Below are 26,190 nucleotides of genomic sequence, written 5' to 3' on the forward strand. Positions count from 1 at the left end.
ATAGCAAAATATTTAACAGGTTCTGACATCAAAATTAACTAAAAAAACCTTTTACGGTCTCAACAGTTTGGTGAGATTGGGTGGCCGACAAAAAAAAACACAAATTTGGACAAAAATTTATAAAACTTTGCTTAAGACTAAAGCGTTTTATATGGAAATATTGAGAGCTCTTAAGCTCAGAGATGTCGAGATGTCGCTCAGAGAGGATTGTAAATCAACAAAATTTCATTAAATTTTCTGGTATTTCTGTCATTTCTTGCTAAAATTGTCAAGTTTAATGTTTTTAGCTTTGAAATATTGGAGGAAATTTATTTTTGTCAACATCTTAGAGATGCAATGTTTCATTCAATTGAATGATGCTTTTAATTGCATTTTAATTGAGAGCTACTTCAATCCAAAAACTCACGAGAACCTAGATAATTTTGAACTAGAGATTTATAATGAAATGTTTCCGTTCGATTGAACGTTTTTGTTAAAATGCGAAAGTCTTCATCAATTTGCTGGAACCAAATTGTTAGTGTAACTTCAAGGATACGACACTATGAGACCTTTTCTGATCGAGTCTGGTCGAGCTTCTAGATTCTGATTAGTTTACAAAAGGTTAAGGTTATTCAGAGATTGGTCTTCTTCATATAATAAGCAAGGCGAAAAGATCCCAATGTTACACAGAAACTCCGTGTTTTATTTTACTTTATCATTAACTCTTAATTTGTTGCCTTTTCATGTGTATTGTAACTCATGCTTGTAACAAGTTTAATGTTGAAAAGATGAAGTCAACCTAAAACAGGTACTTTAAAGTCCTGACCACAGCCTTTTTGTCTGCACAAAATTAACTTTCACCCTTATTAGCATCCAATTAGAGTTGAGCAGTTTTTTAAACGATGAAACCAACACATTAATAAACCTAATTTGTGAGAATTTTTCTCTTTTCTCTCGGAAATTTTCTTCAAAATAACAAGTTTTTTCAGCCGAAACGGATTTGCATTGTCCAAGTGGAGATGAAAAGATTTTAGACATTTTTTGCTTTTCTTTTTGGTGAGAAAATGTCAGTTGCAAAAGTATCAAAAGTTCATCAACTCTGCTTCTTGAATTATCAAATTAAGCTTCTATGAAATTGAGCAATTAATGCAAAGGCGACATAAAAGTTTCAATTGCAGTTTCAAATCTTCTCAATATTGTCCAAAAGTCTGCATAAACAGTTTAGTCCATTTAAGTTGACCAAAGTTGACCATTTTTCTCATTCCAATATTTCCACCCAAAAATCCCTAAATCAGTATAACTCTTGATTATCATAATTTTTCCACTGAATTTCAAACGATAGATTAAAGCACAATGTCAATGTGAATATTGAATACGATGTTAATCAGGTGAGAAACAATGGACTTGTGGACTCAATAAAGAGCAAGAATATACAATTCGAATGCATTGCATGCTTTACATATTTTTGTTTAAACCATAGACAGTGGCCAGTTTACTGACCACTGTCCACTCGCTCAATGGGAAAATTTGTAAGTAAAATTTTAATAACTGATAATCTCTGCGGGAAAAGTAAATAAAATTGAATAAAATATTGACCATTTGATAATCAGTTCACCCTCTTAATCAACACTTGATTAGACATTGAAATGTATTAAAAGAGTGTCAAACTGAACCTTTGCCATGTGAAAAGTTGAACAGTGTCCGAAGTGTATAAGGTCACAACTTGGATCAATTTCTTGGTTGATCAATTTGAATACCAATTGATTGCCTATTATGCTATTAATTTTTATTGTAACATTTACATGATCCAATTAGCCCATTTAGCCATTAACCAGCCAGTGTCAACAAAAAGGCAACAAAAAGCATTGAAAGAGAAGAAAAGATCTTCTTTTATCATCATTTCCGCCATCCTTTATGTGCATTTTGTAAACAAACAAACGTTTATCCGTAAATAACTAATCTGAATAATCTTTCATTTCTCATGTACTTTCCTTTCAACCCACCAATGGACACCATCCATCGAGCACAAGGTTTAACCCAATGCAGTGAGTCTTGCCCGATGAGGGAAACAGACGTCATCGGCCTAAACGCGATTACACCTTATATTGTTAAATGAAGTTAACTTTATGATCTACTTTTTTAACTCCATTGGTATCTATTTATTTCACTTGATTAGACACTCTTTTTGGTTCATCATTTAATTTGACGATGATGAGAGGATAAATATACAAGTCGACGGGAGCAACAAATAGATGAGATGAAGCATCAAATGAAGAGTGTATAAAAAAACGAAGATAAAGAAGGATTTTTTTCTCTTCTTTTTTTCTTCTCTCTCTTTTTCATCGCATCTTCATCGCATGGTGAGCGTGCTTTTTTTCACTACTCTTTCTACTTCCGTTGGCAAGTAAACATGAAGAGTAACAAGGCCAACAATTAGACCAACAGTCAACTGTTGCTTTGGTTTAGCTGCTGTTGATGGTGATGAGGATGATAATAATGATGAACCTTGATGAACATCAATAGAAGCCAAAGGCCAGCAGAGAGACACACTTATCACTAGAGTAAAGTCACTTGGTAACTGCGTTCATCTATTGAATAACAATGGTCTGTGTGTCTCTCAATGTTCAAAGGCAACAGCAATGGGAAACACACACACAGTGATAAGCGAATCAAAGAAGAAGAAGGAAAAAAAATCACAGACATTTTTTGAACCGTAAATATCTAGCATTTGCCATGTGCCTTACTCTTTACCTTTATTCACATTATTTTTAACCTCATCATCATTATCATCTTCTTTCAACTGTTATCATCTTGTTAATTTGACCCACAGATTGAATGAACAAGAGCCATGATATGACTACACTTGAACACAGACAGACAAAAAAGCACGCATTCACATTCATTCGCTTTAATGAGCACACAAAATACAAACACAGAAACACACATGCACATTGAGGCAAGCCATTTCATGGGAAGTTTATCACCAGTTTTGTATCAATTTTATGATCATTAAACTGCGATTAAATGGCATTTTGATAGAGAGTCAAAATTTATTTCAATCAACACAAGATCATGAAATATGCATCAAAGAGTTTCAAAGGATAATTTTACTCTTCACTTGTCGACTAAAAAAAGTTTCAAGACTATTGCATGATGTTAATGAGCAAAATGATGAACAAAAACAAAGCAAAAAAACTTGTAAAATGGCTTCTTTTCATCATTAAATTGCATTCCAAGTTGATTTTTAATCATTTATCCGTTTCTTTTTTTGATCATTTTTAAATTGAGTGAACAAAAAGATTTGAAAAAAGCATTTCTTGCTTTACTTTTTTATCCTTTCGCGGGATTGCATGTAAATGAGGATAAAACAATTTTTCAATCAATGACATTATCTTTTCCATCTTCCTCTGGTTCCAAGCCACGCGCAGGTAGAAACTATTTTACACTGAAAATCTTCTCAATGGCATCAACTGTTTGCTTAACCATTCACATTGATTGTGTGCCAGTGTGTCTCTGGATCTTCATTAATTCATAATAATGTCAACTGTTTGCTTATCAGTCTAATATGCTTTCATCATTGTGCGTGTTGCGTGTTCACATCAACAAAGAACCCTTGAGCTATATGATTCGGTGAACAAAATAATCTTTATTACTGTTAATTGTTACAAAATGTTTACTTTAAACATCATCAAAATGTTGTTAGTAAATACAAAAAATTAATATAATAGTCGAAATAATCATTAAAAGCAAATATAAAGTCAATTGGACAGTTTATTGGATTCATTATCAATTGATTGATTTCTCGATTATTGGGTGGAAAATTTATAATTCAGTTCCTCAATATCATTGATGTTGAGTAAAGAGTTTGTGCTTTTATCAATTGATTTCAGATTTAATGTAACTCCATTTGGTTTTGATTGAAAATGGTTTTGGTGAGATTTTATTTTTGCTTCTTGGCTTTGATTGTCCGAAAGTCACGAAAGGTTGATTGTTTGAGCATGGAATACAGCAAATTGAAATTGATCAGTTGCATCTGTGGAATGAGAAAGGCAAGTGCAAAATTGGTTATGCAGTTTGATCAGACAATCAATTATAAATAGTAGTAAAACTCACACACCTTGACCCTTCAAGAAACAGGTAAGTTTACCGACCTGTGTTGACACATTGTGCGGTGTTTATTTTATAATTTTTACACGATTAACATTCAACCATGAAAACCAAAACCTTGCTTAAATTGATAACAAAATGAAACATTTCTGTTGTTTTCAAATTAAAATGCGCAAAACGAATCTAACAAAACAGAAAGAACTGTTGAATTTTCAGACTTTTGCAAAAACTGATCACTCAATGCAAAGTTCAAAAACCCAAATCCAATAAATCGCGAAAATTCTACAAATATTTTATCTCCTCTGGCACTGAAACTTGAGGTACGGAAATCAGCCCTGCAAAAAGTTCTGATTCGGGTTTCAGATTCAAAATTTCGCTAACAACGATCTAAGTTTTGGAAATGAACAAAAAAAGTAAACGAAAGTCAAAAACGGAACTTTTTAAATGAAAACGAGAACAGAACTTTGCAAAGTTCAATAGCAAAAATCGACTCTTTAAAATTCAGATTCGAAATTCGATTCCGATTGAATTTGCCATAAAATATCGCATGTCAAAATTTTGCAGTAAATCATTTGCAAAGTAACTTTTACTTTCCCTCATTTCAGTTGAACAATCAAGTTTGAGGTTAAACTCGTCACAATTGAATTACAATCAAACGATTGAGCAACTTAGCAAGGTATCAATGAAAACATCAATTAAAATTAAAAAGGGAAACAAGTTGAGATTTGCTTGGCTGTTGAACATTTAATTAGCGAAAAAAAGAGCAGCGAAAAGATGAAAAAACTTACCTGACTGCAATGAACAGCAAGAACAACAACAGGTAGATAGTTACTAGTCATTAACCATATGGTTAAGAAATCAAGTGTAACGCCAAACAGGTAACAAAAAAGATTCAGATGAAGAAGCTACTTGCATTTACCAACAACACTGACATTGATAGTGTTTTTGCACTGATCTTCATCTTCATCATCATCTGTTTCTTCACCTTCATTTCACCTTTTCAAGGCAAAAGGCATTAACTTTATTCACATTGCTAGACAACGGCATTACCAGCGACATTAACCCAACAACATTCATTATAATCATTATTATCAACATCATTTGCATGGTGAGAAATGCATAAAGTTTAGAACGAAATGATGAAAAGAAAAACTCAAAAAAAAACAAATAAAGCATCGTTTGTAAACATGCACAAGTACAATTGTAGTAATTATAAGATGCACAAAAATATAGTTAACTACTAATTAAAAAAAAATCCCAATCATTTGTTTATTTTCTCAATGTTTTTGCTCTTCTGAATAACATCCAACTTCTCATCATTATTTATCTGCCCAAATCCAGGATAGCATAGATATAACAATAATCATAATAATAATGACAGTTAATGATGTAATAAAAAAGGTATCACGTAACGCGTGTTTACCTGCATCACTTGAGTATCATTTCATCCTTACAACCTGTTATAAACACTTTACAAGAAAATGGTTAATTTGTTTTTTCGTTGAAAACATTTTTTCATTTTTTACTGTTTTACAACTCATTTTTGCTTCTCTCAAAATCAATCGACTGAACAGCAACCTTATTTGCTCTATTTGGGGTTGATGATTCCGTGAAGGTATCGTTTTCGGTTCAAAATTTATTATTACATTTCATTTTGTTCCTCCTCTTTCATTTCATGGTAAAATATCGGTTTCAGTTGTTTAAGTTTGTATTTTGATCCTTCGGTTAATTTGGTGCTGTCTTGGTGAAACGTGCCTTGTAAGGATAAAGATCACGGGGAATCAAAGAGTCGGAGTTTTTCAAGTTATATTAAGATTTAGACTTGGAACGAAGTTGGAAATCGGAAAAGTTCGTGCAAAAGACTTAACGGGATTAAAATTTTTGAAAATCCCGTTCTTTCAGAAATTCAGTTTTATTTACACTTTTTTAATTCAATTAAATTGAGCAAATATCGAAAAGTAAAATTTTGAAGCGGCTTTTACGCTTCTTTGTGTGTCTCAGTTTTTACAAGTTTAAAAGCAATCGAATAATTTCCCTGTTCGAAAGTTTTAATGTTCACACTTCGAGCACTTTTTATTAAATTATGGAGCAGATTTTTTCATGAAACTCATTTTTCTGATATAACTTTTAATGAACAACAAGAAAATGCTCTCACTTTGAGGAATAACATTTTCTGGTGTTGCGCCACAGGTCACTTTGATTTTGTCAAGAATCGAATCAAAAATTAACTTGAATATTAACCTAACTAATTTTGCAATTTTTTATTGCAGCAATAAAATTTACTCTTCACTATTAATCGAAAGCGAAATATCGAAGCTTGGAAAATCGTCAAAAGTCGAGGGCTTCTGTCATCGTGTGAAGACGTTAACATTTTAAAGTGATTCCATTGAGAAGATTGAAACTGGAAAGACAAGTAAATTCAAGAAAAGGTAATGTTCATTGATAGTTGGAAACTTGCTGGAGGGTTTGGTTGAAACCGAGCATATAATTATAACAATATAAACATTAACTTTGCTTTTTAACAAAAAATTTATTTCAACAAACTTTTTCTTACCTTCAAGTTTGTCTGTGTTGTTGTCGGATGATAAACAGGCAACAAGAAGAAGCAAAAAAACAAGGAAAAGAAGAAAAAATCAGAGAAAATTTTCTCTTCTTCCTTGACTTTCCTTGGGCTATCAAGTTACTAAATTACATACTAGATGATGATAGTTCTGTAAAATGAGTAAAATTTTGTTCTTCTCTTCACTTTTCAGATATTTCATATTTGAAATTATCCATCCTGATACCGCAATTTTAAGCCTATTTATTTTCCCAAACTTGACAAGAAACCCAAAAAAAAAAGGAACGAAACAAACGATTGAAACTTTTCCTGTTAATCATTTTGTTTCACAGAACCAGTAACTTGGCCACTTTCCTGACCATTCCTAATCATTAGCATCATTATCATATTTATTATTAAACCTACAATGATGATAATGTTCAGTTCATCAATCAATTGGTATACAAGGAACGACACCAAGAATGGCAATTATAACTGACAAAACAAAACAAAAGCCAAATGAACAAATTGACCATTTAAACTATTATTATTATATCTATTTCATTTTATTATTGTTATTAACTCATTTGACTTTATTATCATTATGATTATTGTGAGTCTATTAAAGTGTTAAATTCAATCTAAATGGTAATTGAATGAGCAGAGAAACAAGAAAACCAATAAACAATTAACATTGTTTCAATTGTTTCCAAATGATTAATGAGTTTCTCTCGTTTCTCAACCCTGTTATCCAAAGGATTCAACGCCACAGTCTCCGTCTTTCTCAAGACTCGCTTCAAAATGCCTTTCGACTTTTCTCATAATAATTTTGATCGATTCAAGGTGTTACCAAAGTAAGATAAAGTGAGGGTCAATCGACTGTCATTTCAACTTAATTGTCGGTTTTCATCGAACAAGAATTTCTGGTCACTTCGCTGGTTTCGAGTTAAATTTAAAAGTAAAAATTTTAATTTCGAAGTTCGAACTTTTTCTTAAAATTTTGTTATTCTCACATTTTCCATTGAAGCCCATTAGATAACAAGATAATGTCAATGTTACTGGAATCGCTTTTAAGTTTGTTTGACACTTTTTGAGATAATTCAATATTTTGATATGCATTATCCATGACTGATTGTTTGATAAACATTGAATGGGCAAAATGAGTGGAAACTTAACTTAGGTGTTTGAACATGTTATTCAATATGTAACTGTGTAACTTGATATTGAGCAGTTGTCAAACTTGTAATTATTGCAATTATGTGAAACACAATTGATACAATTGTTAAAGATCTGTTAATCTGTTTTCCCACCAAGAAAAGCCAAAGCGGTAACAAATTGAGTGACAATTTAAGCCATTTATTTGGGTAAATAATTTTTTTGCTTAAAAGTGTGCAAAAGAAGCAAAAAAATTTCACTTTTTTTGCCTCTTTTCCTTTCTACTTTTTGCTTTTCCTTCATCATCACCATTCTAAATGGCGTCAAACTTTTTGTGGTCAAAAAGTTGAAAAAGGTTCTCATAGGATTGATTACAATTGACAGTTGAATTGCAACTTGAAATTATCATGAGTTAACATCATTAACATGAACAAGTTAAAACCAATTCACCATTGATTAGACCACTATTTAGACACACAAATCTCTCAGTGGGAGAGAAGATTAAAGATGGTGAAGGAGGAGGTGATGATGAAAATGAAGATGAAGTGATGAAGAAACAAAAAAAAGAGAACGAAAGAAACACGAAAAATGGGAGGTTTGAGGTGATGTAAATAAATAGGATTTTGGGTGGAAAAGAAGAGAAAAGTTGATCCATAAAAGAGGGAAAAATGAAGAAGAAAAGAGAACGAAAAAAAGGAAGAAAAGACAAAATAAAATGGACTTTTCTACTGACAGTGCTGGGCGGGCGCAAGTATATTAGTTGAAGTGGGAGTGCAAAGAAAGGTGAAAGTGTTCAAATTTATGAGAAAAGTTTACAATGGAAAAAGTTCTTGGATAAAAAGTTCAACTACGAACGCGTGTCAATTGATGTCAAAGTGTTCAAGTGTTGACAGAAGGAAAAAGATGATGAGCTAATGAACGCAGCATCTGATGAAAGGTGAATGCAAAACACAGTTACAAGTGTCAAAAAACTGTCCAATTTGTTTTAAGCTTCAACACACGACTTTTCATCAAACCTGTTATTAATATTTGCCTTCATGATAAAACCATCAAAAGGTTTACTTTTGTCATTGCCATTAAACTACTATCATTATCACTGATTGATCTTGTTTGTCAAATTATCGTCATTTGTCATCATCTGTATCATTATCAATTTCTGTTGAAGATGGCCGATAAAATAGCGAAAAAAAAGAAGATGAAAAATGGAGAAAAGTTTTCCCATGAACATTACATGTTATTAATTGTTGAATAACAATACTGGTTCAGCCTTGCGGGTTCCAACAAATTGTCTTGAGCATATAATTAGTTTTAAATATTAAAATGAACATTGTTCAATCATCTTTGACCATCGACAAATTACAGCCTTTGATTAACCATCTTATCATCATTAAGAGAAGCTCAAGAGACGCGAATCGATCAAGAGGTGCGGTTCTTGCTAATTGTACTGAAGGTTAGTTTTTTTTTGAGGGAAAAAAAAGCTTTTCTCCAACAGAAATGAGTAAAAGTTATAATGAACATTTTGCCCAGTTGAAGACACTAATATACCTGGAAAAAAAAGAGGAAAACAAAAGGTAAATTCATTTTGTTTGTTGACCTGAACAAAGCGAGTCTAAATATTTTGGCCTCACTTAAAGCAATAAATTGTCGCCGGCAATTGACAAATGCAATTGGGAAACAAACGTTTCTCAGTGTAAATGTTATTGCTCTTTGGTTGCTGCTGCAACCTTTAACTTTTTTGCTTCCAACTTTTGGTCAATTGAATGGTCAATCCAATTTAAATTTTTCGTCATTCACTTGTCACTTTCTCGCAACTCTTTTTGACCTTCTTCCGCTTCCAGCAAACTCTCATTTTTATTGTCTATTTTGTAGTAAAAGGTATGTGCGCATCTCAACCATATTATTGCACTGACCAACAGTTGAACACCGTAAAAGCCTCATTATTGATGTACAATTTTTTTCTGCTCAAACTTTTTTTTCTCTACCTTGACCAATGGTCAATTTATACCTTTTTTGTTCAAACTCAACTCTTATCCTTCAACTATCCTCATTGACCTCTTTTGTTCCCAATTATTTCTGGTTAATTATTAATTCAATCATTTTGTGGTGTAAATGGTTTTTACCTTTGATGATGATTGATGACCATTAATGAGTCCAATTTACTTTGACTTTTTTCTTCTTCTCTCAAATATTATCCATTATTAAATGACCATTGATATCAATGTTTAGGAAAAAAGAGTAAAGTAAAAAGGAAGAGAAAAGGGAAAAGGCCGAAAATGAGCAAAAAGCATTTCTTTTTTTTCTGCCATTTTCTGTTTTCCCTTTATTCCCCAATCAGATTGACCATTGACAAAACAGTTAATAAAATATCATTATTGACCTTTACTCTCTTGACTTTACTCTCTCCTCTCACTCTCAACTCCTAATTTGGCCTCATCATTTTCATCCTTTCCTCTCATCTCTTTGTACAAATGTTTGCCCATTTAACCTTTTGTTATCCACTTTTCGCTGTTCGCTTCCATTCCGAGTTTTTGTATCATCTAAATACACAGTAAATGACGGGATTCAAAACAGACACCCATTGATACATTCAAGTATCAAAAGCATTTCCATCAAATGACTGTAAACACAGTAAATAGAGAGCCATTTATCGTTCACTTTGACACCAATCATTGTTATTATTTTCATCCCTCAACTCCCATCCTTCACCCTCACCCACTTTTATCACTTCCTCATCATCCTCATCAGTTTATCCTTTACTTTTCATCCATTTGCAGCTTCAACTCTTTCACCTTCTTTTCATCTCAACCATCTTCACTCCCAGTCAACTTGGACTGTTGAATAAAAAATTCAATTTTCTCAACTCTTTTCACTTTCAATTTGATTGACAACTTTATTGGAATTGATGAATAAAGTAAGCACAATTGTTAATTGTCAAGTTTCATTTATTAATATTATCATTAATTTATTGCCGATGATCAGCATTGCTTCACTTTTGTCTCTCTAATTGAATTTTTTTGGGACATTTCATTGATTTTATCATTTTTTTAGTTTTTATTTTTTTTCTTATTATCGATCAATTTTTTATAATTTTAAGTTGATATTTGCAATTATCATTTGTTTTGTTGCTTTGCCTGGAAATAAAATATTTTTACTCTATTTTTCAATCCATTTTTGCTGCAATTTTTGTCCATGTTAATATATTTATTTAAAAAACTGTTCAAATCGTCTTCATCTTCATCCAAATGGTGATCTTTTTCGGGGGCTTTTTCATTCCGCTTGTTTCCTTGTTCCAGGTTTAATTTGCTCAATAGTAATAATAATAATAATGATATAGACAAACACAAAAGTCGGTAAAATAGTGTCAACACTTTGGATTGAAGCGTTGAAATAACGTTGAACAAATGACCAAATGAGTGAAGATGAATCAAGTCGGGTTCGATATTTAAAAACACAAAAAACAACACCTAACATAGTTTGATTAAACCATCAATGATCGGCCAAGTTGGTTGATTCCACAAATACGTTTATCAATTTTATTAGGCTGTAAAGGGAAGAGACAAAAGTACAATTGTTAGTAAAAATGAATAAAGAACTGAAAATCAATGAGAAATCGGGTCAAAGGATTTCATCAAAGCATCCATCAAAAGAACTTTTACATTTCGAATTTGTAACTTCATTTAAAATTGCTCGAAATCAATAGACGACATCTGAAGGTTGGTTCAAAAAGGATCAAAAAACGTCTAGAAAACAGATAACAGAAAACATCGAAAATTTTGTTTTCAAAAATTCCCAACTTTTCAAAGTTGGGCAGTCCAGAATGCTTTTAAAGACAATTTTCTTGGTTAAGATTATCATCGATATTTTCAGCTTTTGCATAACTTACAAGTTCATTTAAACCAATAAAAAATCTCAGAATTTCTAATTCAAGCTCAAAATCTCTGAAAATTTCAACCTTGAATGTTGATGTTATATTTGCAAATAATGGTTATTAAATTAAGGTTTATTCATTAAATTGAAAAGTGTTTCCAGTCAATGAAAACAATTGTATTGATTGTAAAGTGTTGACAAACACAGCTCTTGAGTGTTCAAGTCTTGGGCTTCAATTTTCAATGAATGTTAAAATTGAACAAATAAACCTATAAACTATAAGTTTAAGTTGAAAGGTCGTCAGATAATCGGATAATGCAAAGGCAAAGAATAGAATTGGAAAATTTATGAATAAGAAAACAAAATGAGAGTAATTTGATAGAGAATAATGAGGAAGATGAGAAGTTGAAAAAAATATGAAGATCAAGTTTTCTGTTAGTCTTGATGATACATTGAAAGAGGTTGAATGGCGAGAGCAAAAAATGGCTGAAAGAAGAAGAAGAAGAAGATAAATCTTTTCAAATATTGTTATAGGATATATTGATATTATTTCCGTTGCAAGTAGCTTTATCATCCGGCAAGTCTTCTCATCATCATCATCATTCTTGTCTCAACATTCATCCTCTCATCACCTTGTGCCTCAATGTAAAATTACATATTGCCTGCTCTGTTTAATCTTCATACAAATGAAATTAATCGCCTTATGAGAATCACATCAACTCTGTCCTTTTTGTTCCTACTTAATGCCTTTTGCCCTTTACTTTCATCCATTTTTTGGCTCTTGTTTGCCTTGGCGTTGTTATACATTCATTTTGGGTCCAAAAATGTCTTATCCAATATCAATTTATATCTACATGTATTTATAAATATCAAGCTTATGGATTAAAGTTATAACAACAAAAAGAAGAAAAAAAAATTTCTTCTTCTCTCTCGACGCATTTCTTGCTCCAATGTATTCAGGGAAAGTTATTTGGCTTTTCAGTGTATATTAGCTTGTAATATCATGGACAATGTTATTTGCTTTATTATGAAAAGAGATTGATTCACGGTGATTTAGTTTAATATTGCTTTTGTTCAAATTGCGATTCTTATTCATTTTTCATCTTTTACTTCTTGCGCACCATTTTTGCCTTCAAATTTACCATTTAACATTTATCAAAAGTAAAGCTTCATCTGCAGTCATTATTCATATTATCAGGTATCAAAGTGTGTTTCAAGTTAATCGGTCGAGTAACGCCTCATCGATTAATTTTCAAGTTAATCCACTTTGCAAGTTGTCATTTGGATTTCAATTTGTTTCAATTGACGCAACTAGCGTCAATCGCGTTATATTTAAATTAAACCATAAAAAAGGTCAACAAAAATAATAAAAAAACAATTGAGGTTTCAACCGAAAGATTACTTTTCATTCAAAGTTTCGATTAATGGTCAAGTGTGCATAATTAAGGTTATGCTATTAAATCTACCATTAAAAGTTAAATTTTGATTTTGATTCCACAATACAATATGAAAGATTAAAACCGACTTCGATTCAAAAACAGACAACAATTCATTCCAAAATCGAACCTAATCCATCATATAAATCCAAACTCAATCAGTATAATACTCGTTGCATTTCCAGTACCTTTACACTAACAACCGAATCGTGCCGAAAACCAATCTATGAATAATAATAAGAAAAAGATCTTCTATTCTGTTCGTTTTACTCTAAATATCATAATTTATGGATAAGTAGTTGACAACTGCCATTTTGCATTCATGAACTGCGCAATTTCCATTACTGTATCTTGAATCGATTTCGAATGAATTTTCCACCTTGATTGCTCGATTCTTTTCGGCGGTCATGTCAACAAACAACGTTTTCAATAAAAAACGATCTAAGAGGGTCTTTCCTAGCTTTACGTAATAAAGTTTTGAGTGAATTTCAGAAAAGCACTGAAATCTTGTTTGAACCAAGATTATCAAATATCTAATTTCCTATTGGCTTTCATTTTGGGCAGCAATTGAAACAAGTTTTGCCTTTTTTTGCATTTGATGACTTGACTGTTATAGAAGAAGCTCAATAATATGATTTTTGTTGATTAAAACTAAACTTTTTGGATTGGTTGAGAAAAGGTGAAAAAATGTTTATGCTGATAACAATGAATGTCACTTGAAATTGTCAAAATTGAACCGCCAAATTTGGATGACTTTTGAATCCTTGAAATTTGCAATGAAAAACAATTTAAAACTGACGCCATTGAAACCAATTAAACATTGGTCAGCTTGAATGGACTCGAGAAATGGGAAGGTTTTTTTATTGTAATCATTCAAGTTGATTGTTACTAAATATTCATATCAATAGTTAACATTATTATAAATAATCAAGATGATAATGAAAGTTATAAAGTACCTTCGAGTGTCCACTTTCAACGTTCAAGTACAATAACAACAAGAAGGTAACTCGAATTTTCTCTCTTTTTTTGTGTTTCCAACTTTAAGAACTTTCGATTCGATTCAGTCTTTTTTTTTGTTTTGTTTCTATTCATGTTCTGTAAGTGTTTTCTTAACAACTTTCAAGTGTTGAAAAAGTACAAACTCAAGTTTCATTTTCAACACCAAACTTGAATCACCTTGAGATGCTCAAGAGACTCGAATGCTGACAAAATGGTTAACAAATTTTGATTACAATGTTGATGAAATAAAGAGTTGAGAGAGAAACAAATAAGATGTTTTGATGATAAGAAGATGATGAAGATGAAAATGTAAAGGGAAAGTGAATGAAAAGGTAGAGACTTGTAATCATCATATTGTAATATTTTGACAACAAGAAGAAAAGTCTTTTCATTTTCTCTTCTTCTTCTTCTCTCTTTTTCAATGAAATGTCATCATTATTGATGTTTCATGGAGAAAGAAAGGAAAGAGGAAAGATGAAGATGAAAAGTCTCACTTTTCCTTGCTCATCATCACTATGCTTTTCCCTCTTCCTTTCATCACATCTTAATACTTATCCAAACAGACTATTGTGTTCATTGTGAGAAGGAAGAAGAAAAGTTGAGAAGAGAAAAAATTGTAACATCAAATTGACCTTCTTCTGTTATGTAAAGTGATGAGGATGAGGAAGAGCAAAGAGAAAAGGAAAGAAAACAAATGATGATGATGAGGATGGAACAAGAAAAGATGTTAAATATAATAACCATAATAATGACTTTTAAGGCCAAAAATGAGATTGCCAATTGAGAAGAAGGAAAATGTTGGAAAATTTGAAGGTAAAAATGAATATCAACAGAAAAATAACAATAATCATTGTAATAATGATGATAATAATGATGATGATATTAATAATAATGTTAATAATATATAGGTTAAGAGGTTGACCTTTTCTGTTATGTTTTCGAGTAACAATGCTATGGACAACAGCATGGCTTATTGGGTCACCTTAACCTTGTTTCACCCGAAGAACAGGCTTCTTCTTTGGGTGCCAAGGAAAGTAAATTTTGTCACTTTCCTTCTTTGCCTCTCTTTCGCCGACCCACAATTAACAATTATTATGCAAATTGCAATGCACAGCCAAATGTATTAATTGTGCCAAAGTTTCGCTTTCATTATGTTCAAGTGATTTCTTTTAAATAATTCAACCTTTAACCTAACAGACAATCATGCTAATGTTGCTGAATACAAAAAAAAGATGAAAAATATCGACCCAAATGTTGACACGAGACTTCAACATTGGCCACAAATTTAACCTCTAAATTCACTTTTGACACACCGGAACCTCCTGAAGCTTTCAATTTTCATTCTCATTTGTATTCTTCCAAAATTCATTACAAACTTAGTCATCATTTCCAGCAAAACTCGCAATGTAAGGCTGATCGAGATGAACCTCTCAACCTAACAGCCTTACTCTCTTAGGATCAACTTTGTCATTATTCAAGACTTTTGCGTTTCAACCATTTTCATCTTGAAAATTCTAATCATCTTGAGTAACATGAATCTTCTGAAGTGAAATTTTCATTCTCATTTGTATTCTTCAAAAATTCATGGCAAACTTACAAAATGTTAGTCATCATCATCACCAAACTTGCAATGTTAAGCTGATAGTGTTGAACCTCTCAACCTAACAGCCTCACTCTCAGCATCAACTTTATCTTTAGTCAAGGCTTTTGCGAGTTCAATGCTTTTCATCTTGATTTTAATCATTTTAACCGTTTCCTTCATCTTCCTCCTCGAGTAACATGAATCTTCTGGAGTGAAATTTTTTTCTTCTTCCTTAAAGACTATTGATCATTTTAATAAACACTTCGGCAACTTTGAGTTTCCGAGTTTTAGTCTCAACAGGGTTCTAACCTAACCTAACCTGACTCTGTTTGCAAACAAGAGATTGCCAGTTAATCCATCATTTAATCTGAAAAGTAAACCAATCAAATGTGTGCAAACGGTTCAACTTGTTACCCTGCTATTAATGATAATCAGTGAAACACTAGACTACATGCACTTTTGCTCATTATTTGCTTTGGGTTCAACTCAGTGCGCTATTAACTTTTCATTTCAGTTGATAAAAAATTGTTGACACTTTTCATTCTGTTTCAAGTAATAAACAGTCGTAAGATTGTTTGACCATGAAAAGGCACACTTGGATAATCTTGTACTAATAAAACGCAATTAAATGACCATTCAACATTGATTAATGTAAACAAATTAAACTTTGTAAAGCGAAAAAAATTTCCCCAATTTTCTCACATTTTTGTTCTCATTTTCAAATTTCTAAAACTGAACATTTAGATAACATTGACAAAAGCTTAACACTAAATTTAGAAAGCAATTAAAACATGATACAGAATGAAGGATAATATTTATTAGCTCAAACAATCTGCAAACCCGAAAACTTGAAATCATTTTGTTGACAATTTTCATGTTCATTTCCTCGGATTTGAAAAAAAAACTAATTTGCATTAAATTTAAAAAAGTGGCTTTCAATTGAATTTACAATTGTATAATCTGAAGGGTAAAGGGTTGAACATTTTAAACAACATTTAATTAATGTTTGCTCACTGGATTAGAGATTAAACTGTTTCCTTCAGCCAATTATGCATCTCAAGATTACCATATTAATCAGTGTTTATCGAGGTATTTTCATCGGTAACAAAGCCTCAGTCAAGTTGGATTAGGTTGAATTAGGTTAGATTGGGTTAGATTAGATTTGTTTAGCAACTCAAGTAAACTTCATTTACTTACAAGTAATAATGATAATTTTGATATTGATTTTTGCGTCTTTAAGCACATCCAAGTCCAAGTGCATACTGATGAGAGTTGAAAAAGTGCGGATAAAGAAAGAGCTTAACGCAAAAGAGCAATTCAATGAACAGTGAATGAGGGACAAAAATATTACAAGGTAAATGAATTGGAATAAAGTGAAACTGAGGAGTGCTGATAGACACTTGGATAAAGATGTACTTTTACTCATATTATCCACTCGAGAAACTTTTTTTTTCTCTGCTTTTTGTTGTAAATATTTTATCGATAATTGTTTGTCCTTTTGTTGTACCATTTCAAAATACACATTATTATCGTTATCGAATAAACTGGCTTTGCTTTTTGCACACTTGTAATTTGAGACTAAAATTGAACCTTTTTTTTCATACTTCAACTATAGACGCAAATATACGTAATAAAGGATCATTTTGTTGACAAATCATCTTTCAATTCACTTCATCTTCTCCTTTTTTTGTCACTTTGGCAGCTCATTTAAACTTGTCTTTTCACTCTCTTTATCATCAAACATTTTACGCATTTCTTTTGCCTGCTCTTGTTGCAGTCTTTGCTGCATAAGCACCCAATAGGTAGGTTAGATTAGGTTAGGTTAGGCTTCATCTTACTGAAGCTCATTTAAAGTACGTTCAAAAGTTGACGGTTACCTGCTATGACTGGGTTGAAGAGACAAAAAATGACCGCCTATTTGTCCACTAATTTGGTAATTTTGTGTGTTTCCCTTCAACCTTTTTTACTTTTGGCCATCTTCACTCATTTAGCTTCGGCAAGTTTTCACATTGCGGGCAAACAAGCCAAAATATATACGTCAATGAAAAGTTGATCTTTGAGTGAAAAGGTTCTGACAAAATGCCAGTTAAAATATCACTTGGTTACTGTTTTTATAACTTATAATTGAAGTCAAAGTATGTTGAGAAGAAAATGTTGAAACTGAAAAGAACAGCGAAAATCAATTGGCTCAATACAATCACTTTTATCACTTTCATCAACATCTTTTGGCTACTCTTTTCTTCCCCTCTCTTCCTTTACCTTTTACCTTTTATCTTCATCATCATCATCATCACAATCCATTATGACTAAATTGTGTTTAAACTGAGCATCTTTTTCCCTTAAAAATTACCCTTTCAACGATAACCATTATTGGACCCCCTTCAGTTGTGAATAAAAGGTAAAACCTCAAGGTGGCCATTTTTGATACAAAACCTTAGTCAACTTTCATTTACCTTTTACCCTTACCTGAGCAGTAAACTCACCATAGTTATTCACCTTTTACTTTTTTCTCTCATTCACTTGTCAACTCACTTTGATTTCTCAGTTTATGAGTTTATTGAATGAAAAGGTAAAGGTAAGGTACAGTGCATTTATTGCACAAAATAGTGGTGGTTAATGGGGTTAAAGGTTAACTAGTCTGACAACTGCGCAAAATGACGAAAAGCAGTTGAAAAGATTCAACATTTTTTTTCAGAAAATACTTGACTTGGAAAAAAAGGAAAAACAATTTTGGCCAACTTTCATAATGTTAATGATTATGATTGTGACAACGATAATGATGATAATAGGGAAAAGGCGTTTTTGGCCAAACATTATTCAAGTCCATTATCACTTTGCAAGTGATGAATGTGTGCTAAAGTTAATTCAGCATCAATTGAAAGTGCTCAACAAGACGACAAAAAATGAGCCTCTTATTTCCATTAATCTCAAATTAACCTACAACGTTGTTTCTCATCAGTCGAGACTCAAGGTAATATATGAAAATACATTTTTTTGAACCGAAAAATCGAAATTCAAAACACATTCTCAACCAATCAAAGAAATTTAATTTATCAATTTTTTAATTGCGGCATAGTCATCGAGTTGACATCAGCTTTTTTTGCTTAATTACAACCATTCTCGTTTGAATAGAAACAACTTTTGAATGAACAAAACTCACATTCATGAGACAAAAACTCTCGAGTGAAAGCGTTGCTATATTCAGAGGGCGTAAAGAGGATTAACACTAATTCTTCCAATGAATTTCTACAGAAGTTTGTAAATCACTTACATTCCGTGATTCGTCAGAAAAGAAGCAAAACAGAGTAACTCTTTAGCTCGAGAGTTTTTGTCTCATGAAAGTGAGTTTTGGACATTTTGGTTTTGAAAGGTTTGTGTCTTTACAGTCAGTCGATTTTTTGAAAGCTGGTTTTTTTATATGAATATTGGTTCTATTCAAACGAGAATGATTGTATTGTAAGAGAAAACGATTGAAACTGATTATTCATTCAACTGAAGCTGATTGACTGAATATGCATTGCCCGGTTAAACTATATTTAACATTCAGTTGATGTGAAGAAAAGAAAATAGTTGAAAAAATGAAACATTTTCATGATTGACATTGATTTAATCCCAATAAACATTTCATTTCACGTAAACAACATTATGAAAAAGAAATTTATCTTGATCCCATTAATGGTACAATACAAATGACCACTGATGAGGATTGCCAAAAATTGTATACAAAAAAAGGTGACAAATAATGGGAATAATGAATAAAGTCAAAACGTCAAACATGTTAAGGAAAACGTTATTTGTACCTTTAACCTGATTCCTATTGTTGACCATTTTATATTCATTTTTGACCAAAATTCTGGATACCTTTTGGTCTCTTTCCTGGTAAACCCTATGAAACAATCCTGCGGTATTATTATTGTCCTCTAATAATAATTCATTGAAATGTACTTTTCAGTGCAAGAAAAGTATCAAAGAATAATTTTCTAATTCCAATTCAATTTTCCTAATAACATTACCAAAGGTAAATGAAAATGATAGAAAAAAAGGAAAAGAAGAAAAAGCTTTAAGCTCTTTCATAAGCTGTAACTGTTGTGTGTGTCCAAGTCGTTGGGTCAGTTTAGTACAAAAAGCCAAAACTTAATCCTTTTTCCTTCAAGTTTCTTACTCTTCTATTCACGGAGCTTCACTGTCACTTTCTTAGGACCAAAAAGCAGAGAAGAAGCAAACATTTTCATTCTTTTCAACTTTTCCTTTACATGTAAAGTCCAAACAAGCCAAGGATGCAAATCTTCTTGTGGTCAGTTGCCAAATAAAGAAGTTAAATAGATGGGATAAAAAAGGCCATGTCAATGGGTAACAATAGGCTAATCGATTGATGAGTAAACCTTACCTAAAAATGTAAATAATCGTGAAAGGTGAATGTAAATAGCGATGAGCCATGAAAAGCAAAGGCTGAAAAGGTTAAACAAACAGTCAAATAATAAGAGACACAAAAAGAGAGAAAAGCAAAAAAATCAAATTCTGAAAGAAGCTAAGAAAGTTCAGATGTAAACAGGGAAGACAGATTACCCTGTTATTCTGGTTTAATTCACACGATTTATATAAGCAAACGTGTTACCAAATTAAGGTTTTCATTTAAAGTCAAAAGGGTGATAAAAAGGTTGAATAAATTAGCATTATTATTTAAAGTAATCGTTCAACTTTACATATTATTTGTCCAAATTTTTGTTTCATAAGGTAAAGGTGAACACCTTAACCTTCATCTAGAACAGCCTTTTCAATAGTCAAAATAACATTCCGTTCGTTACCTCAACGGGAGGCGTGAATTGACCTTAAATGACAATGATAATAATAGCCAAGAAAGTAGCCAAAGTGAGCTTTTCAATTTTGGCACAGTTTTGTTTATATTCATCAGTTTAACCAACCTTTAACCTTTTGCTTTGTCCAAGTCAAAAAAACATTGAAATAAAATTGATTGCAAATTGGTTTGAAATGGATTGAAAATTGTTGCCCAATTGAGGCTAAAAGTTATAAAAAAAGTGTCGATTGTGACAAAAGATGCAAAAAATGTAACTTTTTTTTGTCACATTATTGATACTCTTCAACTAAGTCTGGCCAATATAGATGCAAATATGTAAATACAGTGTTTGACTGATAAACATTGAACACGGGTTGACAAGGAAAGTCAGTCCAAGCAGTAAACCTTGTTACCGTCAACTTGTGTCAATAAGGATGAGCCTCTTTGTCCCACAGGGAATGATGGGCACCTCTGTACTGACAACGGCAACAACAAGGGTGACAAGGACAACAATAACCTTCTAACCCTGTCTCGTCTCTTCATGTATCTATTTGTATACATTAACATAAACATTTAGGTGTAACTAAACACTCGCATCTCTACGGTAGGAACCATCAACAGATGTTTATGGATCATACTGTACAACCCCAATTGACCTTTTTTCATACTCGATTCATCTTTTTCTTCTTCTTCTTCTTCTAGACTTAAAAATAAAATAAAATGATGATCCACTTTGTCTAATCTTTCTTGATCTCACCTTTCAAATTTATTGACTTGTACTTTTCTTTCATCATCATCTTCTTATATTCAATATCAATGAATCTTGTCTTTATAATCTTGTTTCATCTTCTTCTTCCTTACTTCCCCATTTTGCATCCTCCTCTTCACTCCCATCCCATTGAACAATACAATAGTGTCAATTTAAATAATGAATTTATTTATCTTCAGTATCATCCTCATTATTATCACTACAGATAACAATGACTCCCCTCAACACCCAAGTGTACATAATATATCACAGTTGAAGATGAGACTAACCTTATGCTGTTGTATTTACCAAGAGGAAGAAGAAGAAGATTTTATTTACAAAAATACTAAAAGGTATATTATTGTGATGATGATAGTAATAAGGATGATAATGATGATGAGTTGCAAATGATCTGGGCGTAAGATGTGAATGTGTGTCGGAATAAAGGCAAAAGTAAATATCAAACAAGAAGTCAATTATTATTGAATAACTTTTCATGTCTCTTTCAATGTACAAAATGAATTTACTTTTGTCAACTATTAAATTGTTGCTAAATTTATTATCTTTCCTTTGCTTTTTTCATCATTCATGATGAATCTCACAGAGTGAAGATACTTAGACTGTAACTACAAGTAAATATAAATTTTATATCCATCATCATAATAGTTGCATTACAAAGGAAGAAAATATTTTGCTTTTCAGAAAGAAAAAAGATAAAAGTTGAAAAGGAAATTCTCATAAGAAAAAGTGTGTCCATTGATAAGTATTAATACACTTTTTATTTTGTTTCATGTAACATTTTTCATAACATTTCCCTTTGGGAAAAGACAGACTTATTCAGTGCAATCACACACATACACACACTTGTACTGATAAGAAGCATATAGAGCCATAGGAGGAGGTGGAGGAGGAGGAGGAAGAGAGGAGTTTGAAGGGGGTTAATGGAGATTAAGGATAACTAATAATATCGTTTAATGACAGCACAAAAGAGGAAGGTATTAATGCTTATCTAATGTTTTCCTCTTCACTCAACAGTTCAGTCTCGCAACTGGAAATATCTGATTAAATCTCTGAATAATGTAAAGGCAAAACAAACAAGGAATGATAATGAGCTGATAAAACAACACTGTTAAATAATGTTGGATAAAATCTGTAATTTAACAATTTTCCAGCTATTTAATACGACAATAAAACTCATATTTTGACTAACTTAAACTGGTTATAATTAGTGACAAAAAAACATCTCATTAAACCTTACAAGACAAATGGTTGTTCAGCTTCCCATTCATTATCAACTCAGGTTAACAGTGATAAATATTGCAACTTAAGTTTCGTCAAGTTCATCAAGTTAAAGACTACAATCATCATCACTTGGTCAGGCTGCAAGTGATGAACCTTCAACCTAACAAGCAACTCTTGTTGCATCAACTTCAACACAAGCTCAGCCTCTTTACGAGTCTTTTTTTCCAGTTTAATCGTTCATTTGTAAATCTTCATTTTTGGTAAACTATTGTTTTAATTATTTTGAGCAAAAATTTGTTCATTTCTAGTTGTCGTTTCCTTAATCATTTTCCTGTCTACTGATTAAAAATGGATTGATAAACTGTCACGGATAATAATAGTGAACTGATTAAACCTTGAGCTAAATCATTTGATTGGAAATAGAGTCAACAATTGAAACTGAAATAGACTAATTGACAATTGATAATTAAATTGAAAACTAAATATTTTTCTTTTTCTATACTTGCTTCTCTATAGCATTGATATGTATTGTTGATTGTTTTATTTTGTGGGTAAACTTTTAATTATCAACATTAATTTGGGTTATTTGATTAGTTTTAATTGCACTCAATTCTACAGGTTAAAGCTTGTACTTTACATGCACTGAATCACAAGTGAAACTTTTCCCGCTTCATAATGAATAACAAATCTAATAACCATCATCAAGATGATCACCATCAACTCAAACCTGAATCATCTTTTTAAAGTGCAAAAGATGAAGATAATCTCCTGTTTTCCATCTCAGGTCAACTCTTTTTTAACCCAAAATACTGATAATTCAATAAAGGTAAATACTGAACAGACAACCCGAATGTTTCGTTTCATTTGACTACAATTATCCCCGGTGTTACGTGCCAATACTAGAATCTGGTTTTCTTGACTAATCCATTCTGAATACAAGATAACATTACTGAATTGAACCCTATTTTGGCTAAATTTTGAGGCATTTTTCCTCCTTCATTTGCCACTCTACATGATTGAACACCAATTGTGTTTACTTGTTGTGGTATTTGATTATCATGATGATGGTGAAACAAAAGCAAAGCACAAGTACAGTCATTCTCGCTTGAATACAACCAAATCTCAAATGAACAAAACCAGCATTCAAACGAGTAAAGCAAGCTGACTGTAAAGACACAGAGTTTTCATAACAAGAAAACCAGTCAAATGACCAAAGCACACTATCATGAGACAAAAACTCTCGAGTTATAGAGTTACTTCATTCAGAGTATGTAAAGAGGATTATCCCTAATTTTTCCAATGAATTTCTTAAGTCATCATTCTTGGAAATCGAAATAATCTACACCCTGAATAAAGAAACTTCTTTAACACATGAAAGTGAGTTTTGGTCATTTGAACGCGGTTTTGTTTTATGCTGGTTCTATTCAAACGAGAATGATTGTAAACAATTGAAATCATTTAACTAAATTAGAGGAGAAACAACGTAAGAAAGAACAATTAAATCTGATTAATTTGTTGAATCTAGTCAACGTTTTACCTGACAATTGCATCCTATTTTGTATCTTCATTGATGTTGACAATTGTCACATTTAACACAACAAAAGTAGATCCTTTTATGCACCAACAATCAGACGTTTCTTGTCTTTATTCAATAAAACAAATCTTATTACGGAATTAACCAAGCGACTAACATTTTCACATTATTATCATTTCCAGAAATTCAATTATATTCATTATCATATTCAAGGTTGTGTGTTACCTTTGCTTTCCATCTTTCGATGTGCTCTCTCAACAGAGCATCTTCAATTGCACCTCTTTCCTGGTCATACTCGAGACAACCGATTCCTTCCAACTTTTCAAGGTCTATCCAACCCTTACAATGGACACAAACACCGTTCATGATGAAACTTGATTTAAAGTGAACTTTTCCTCGCTCCTTTTCAAAGTCACAATAATCGCTGAATCCGTTTACACAAGAGTTAAATACCAATTGCAGGTTGGTTCCTGTAGGTATAAATACCTGTAGATTTGTGACAAAATGGGAAACAATGAGAACAGTTAATAACACAAATCAATCTTTTTCCGATTCTTTCGATTCTACTTGAAGAAACGTAGTAAAGTGTTAGCTAAACGTCTACTTACTATGTCCGTTGTTGCTTCACGTAATCCGGTGGCAAAACGTACACGACGTTCAACTATAGGTCGATCCTTATATCCAACAAAACGGATCTCACTTTCACGACTTAACCGTCTGAATAACTCATCACTTTCAAATTTGTCCTTTTGATTTGAAACCACTTTGGGCACTGAAAAAAAGTATTTTGGTAGTTGTTCAAAAATCGTTGGTGTTTCAAATGGAAGCATTTTCATGAAACAAGAGTATGATGATGAAGATGAATGATGAATGATGACAAATGTGCGATGAAACCGAACAAATGAACTGAACAGAGAGAGTGCTTGTCTGCAAGTGAAGAGTATCACTTGATTTGCAGTGTATAGGCGAATGTAGAAGATGATGATCAAGAGAGATGCTGAGGTGGAGTCTAATGGATAAGTGGGAGTTTACTTGCTTCTTGCCAAGTAACCTGTGCGAGGAATGGAGGTGTTCCGATACATCAGTAAACTCGATAAAAATCGATATTTGGGTCTCGATATGTTTTCATATACCGTACGATAAATCGATAAATATTCGACAAAAACCGTTGCAATTCTTGGTTATTTTCTAGGCCAAAAGTTTGCTGTATCGTTATTTCATCATTTTTTACATTCATTCAAATACTGAAGAAATCGTTTTTATACTTTAATTTACTTCTTGCACTCGTTTTTCTTAGAATGTCACTTTGTGGGATTAGTCTTATTCCTATGAACTTTAATTATCAAAGCGGTTAATTGAATTATTAACTGCGACAAAATTAGTAAAAGGTAAAGGGTCGAAATAGCGAAAGCGAAAACAGAGAAGGTCTAAATAGAGAATGGCTTAATGATGAAACCGATTAAAGTATTTTCTGAAAATTAACCACAATGCTTTCACTGTTATAAATTGAATTGGCTCAACTATTTCATTTAGTTTGCAATTTTTTTGTTTCTTTCATTCAAATCTATATCAATCAAATTTTTTCTCGATCATCAATAATTACGAACTGATTAAGTTCAAGAATTAGCTAGTTTGTCCTTCTCGATTTTGAGTACCTAACCTAGTAAGCAAACTAAAATTCTGCGTAAATAGGAAAAGGCTAATCTAAAATTCTGAGAATAGTGATTTTACTTGAGTTAAGCCATTTAAGTTTGAGCTCTTTTGGGTGTTCACCGAATGGTTAAGAACTTTCACCAGAAAAGTCGGTCGAGCAAAATGATCGCTTTTCCAAGAATTTTGAAAAAAATTTGTATTAGAATTAATTAACTTTAATTAGTCAATCCATTGCGGCTTCTTTTCAATTAGGTATCAATATACATATGGATTGGATTAACTTTCAGGGAAAATTTCATTGCTGAGTAATCTTGTTAGTTACAATTATTCTCTGTTGAATAGAACCAAATTTAAATGAACAAAACCAACAGTACATGTGTTGTTACAGACACAGATTTTTCATATCAAAGCACCGTTCAAATGACCAAAACCCACTTTCATGAAACAAAAACCCTCGAGTTAAAGAGTTACTCTACTCAGAGTATGTAAAGAGGATTATCACTAATTTTTCCAATGAATTTTATAAGTCATCATTCTTAGAAAAGTTAACTTAT

The 26,190-nt window shown here is 31.9% G+C and overlaps 1 protein-coding gene across 1 annotated transcript; it reads right to left on the reverse strand.

The window, feature by feature from the left end:
* Positions 1-10,643: 10,643 nt before the first annotated feature.
* On the reverse strand, positions 10,644-24,908 carry LOC107368857 (protein big brother). Its single transcript, XM_015936747.3, has 3 exons — positions 24,592-24,908; positions 24,209-24,469; positions 10,644-11,321 (listed from the first exon to the last, which is right to left on the reverse strand). The coding sequence occupies exons 1-3, from the start codon at positions 24,817-24,819 to the stop codon at positions 11,259-11,261; spliced, it is 552 nt and encodes a 183-aa protein (XP_015792233.1). The 5' UTR covers positions 24,820-24,908; the 3' UTR covers positions 10,644-11,258.
* Positions 24,909-26,190: the final 1,282 nt, after the last annotated feature.

Source organism: Tetranychus urticae, chromosome 2 (assembly GCF_039701765.1).
Source record: "Tetranychus urticae isolate SD_2017Ah chromosome 2, NJAU_TeUrti_SD_1.0, whole genome shotgun sequence".
Classification (NCBI taxonomy): domain Eukaryota; kingdom Metazoa; phylum Arthropoda; class Arachnida; order Trombidiformes; family Tetranychidae; genus Tetranychus; species Tetranychus urticae.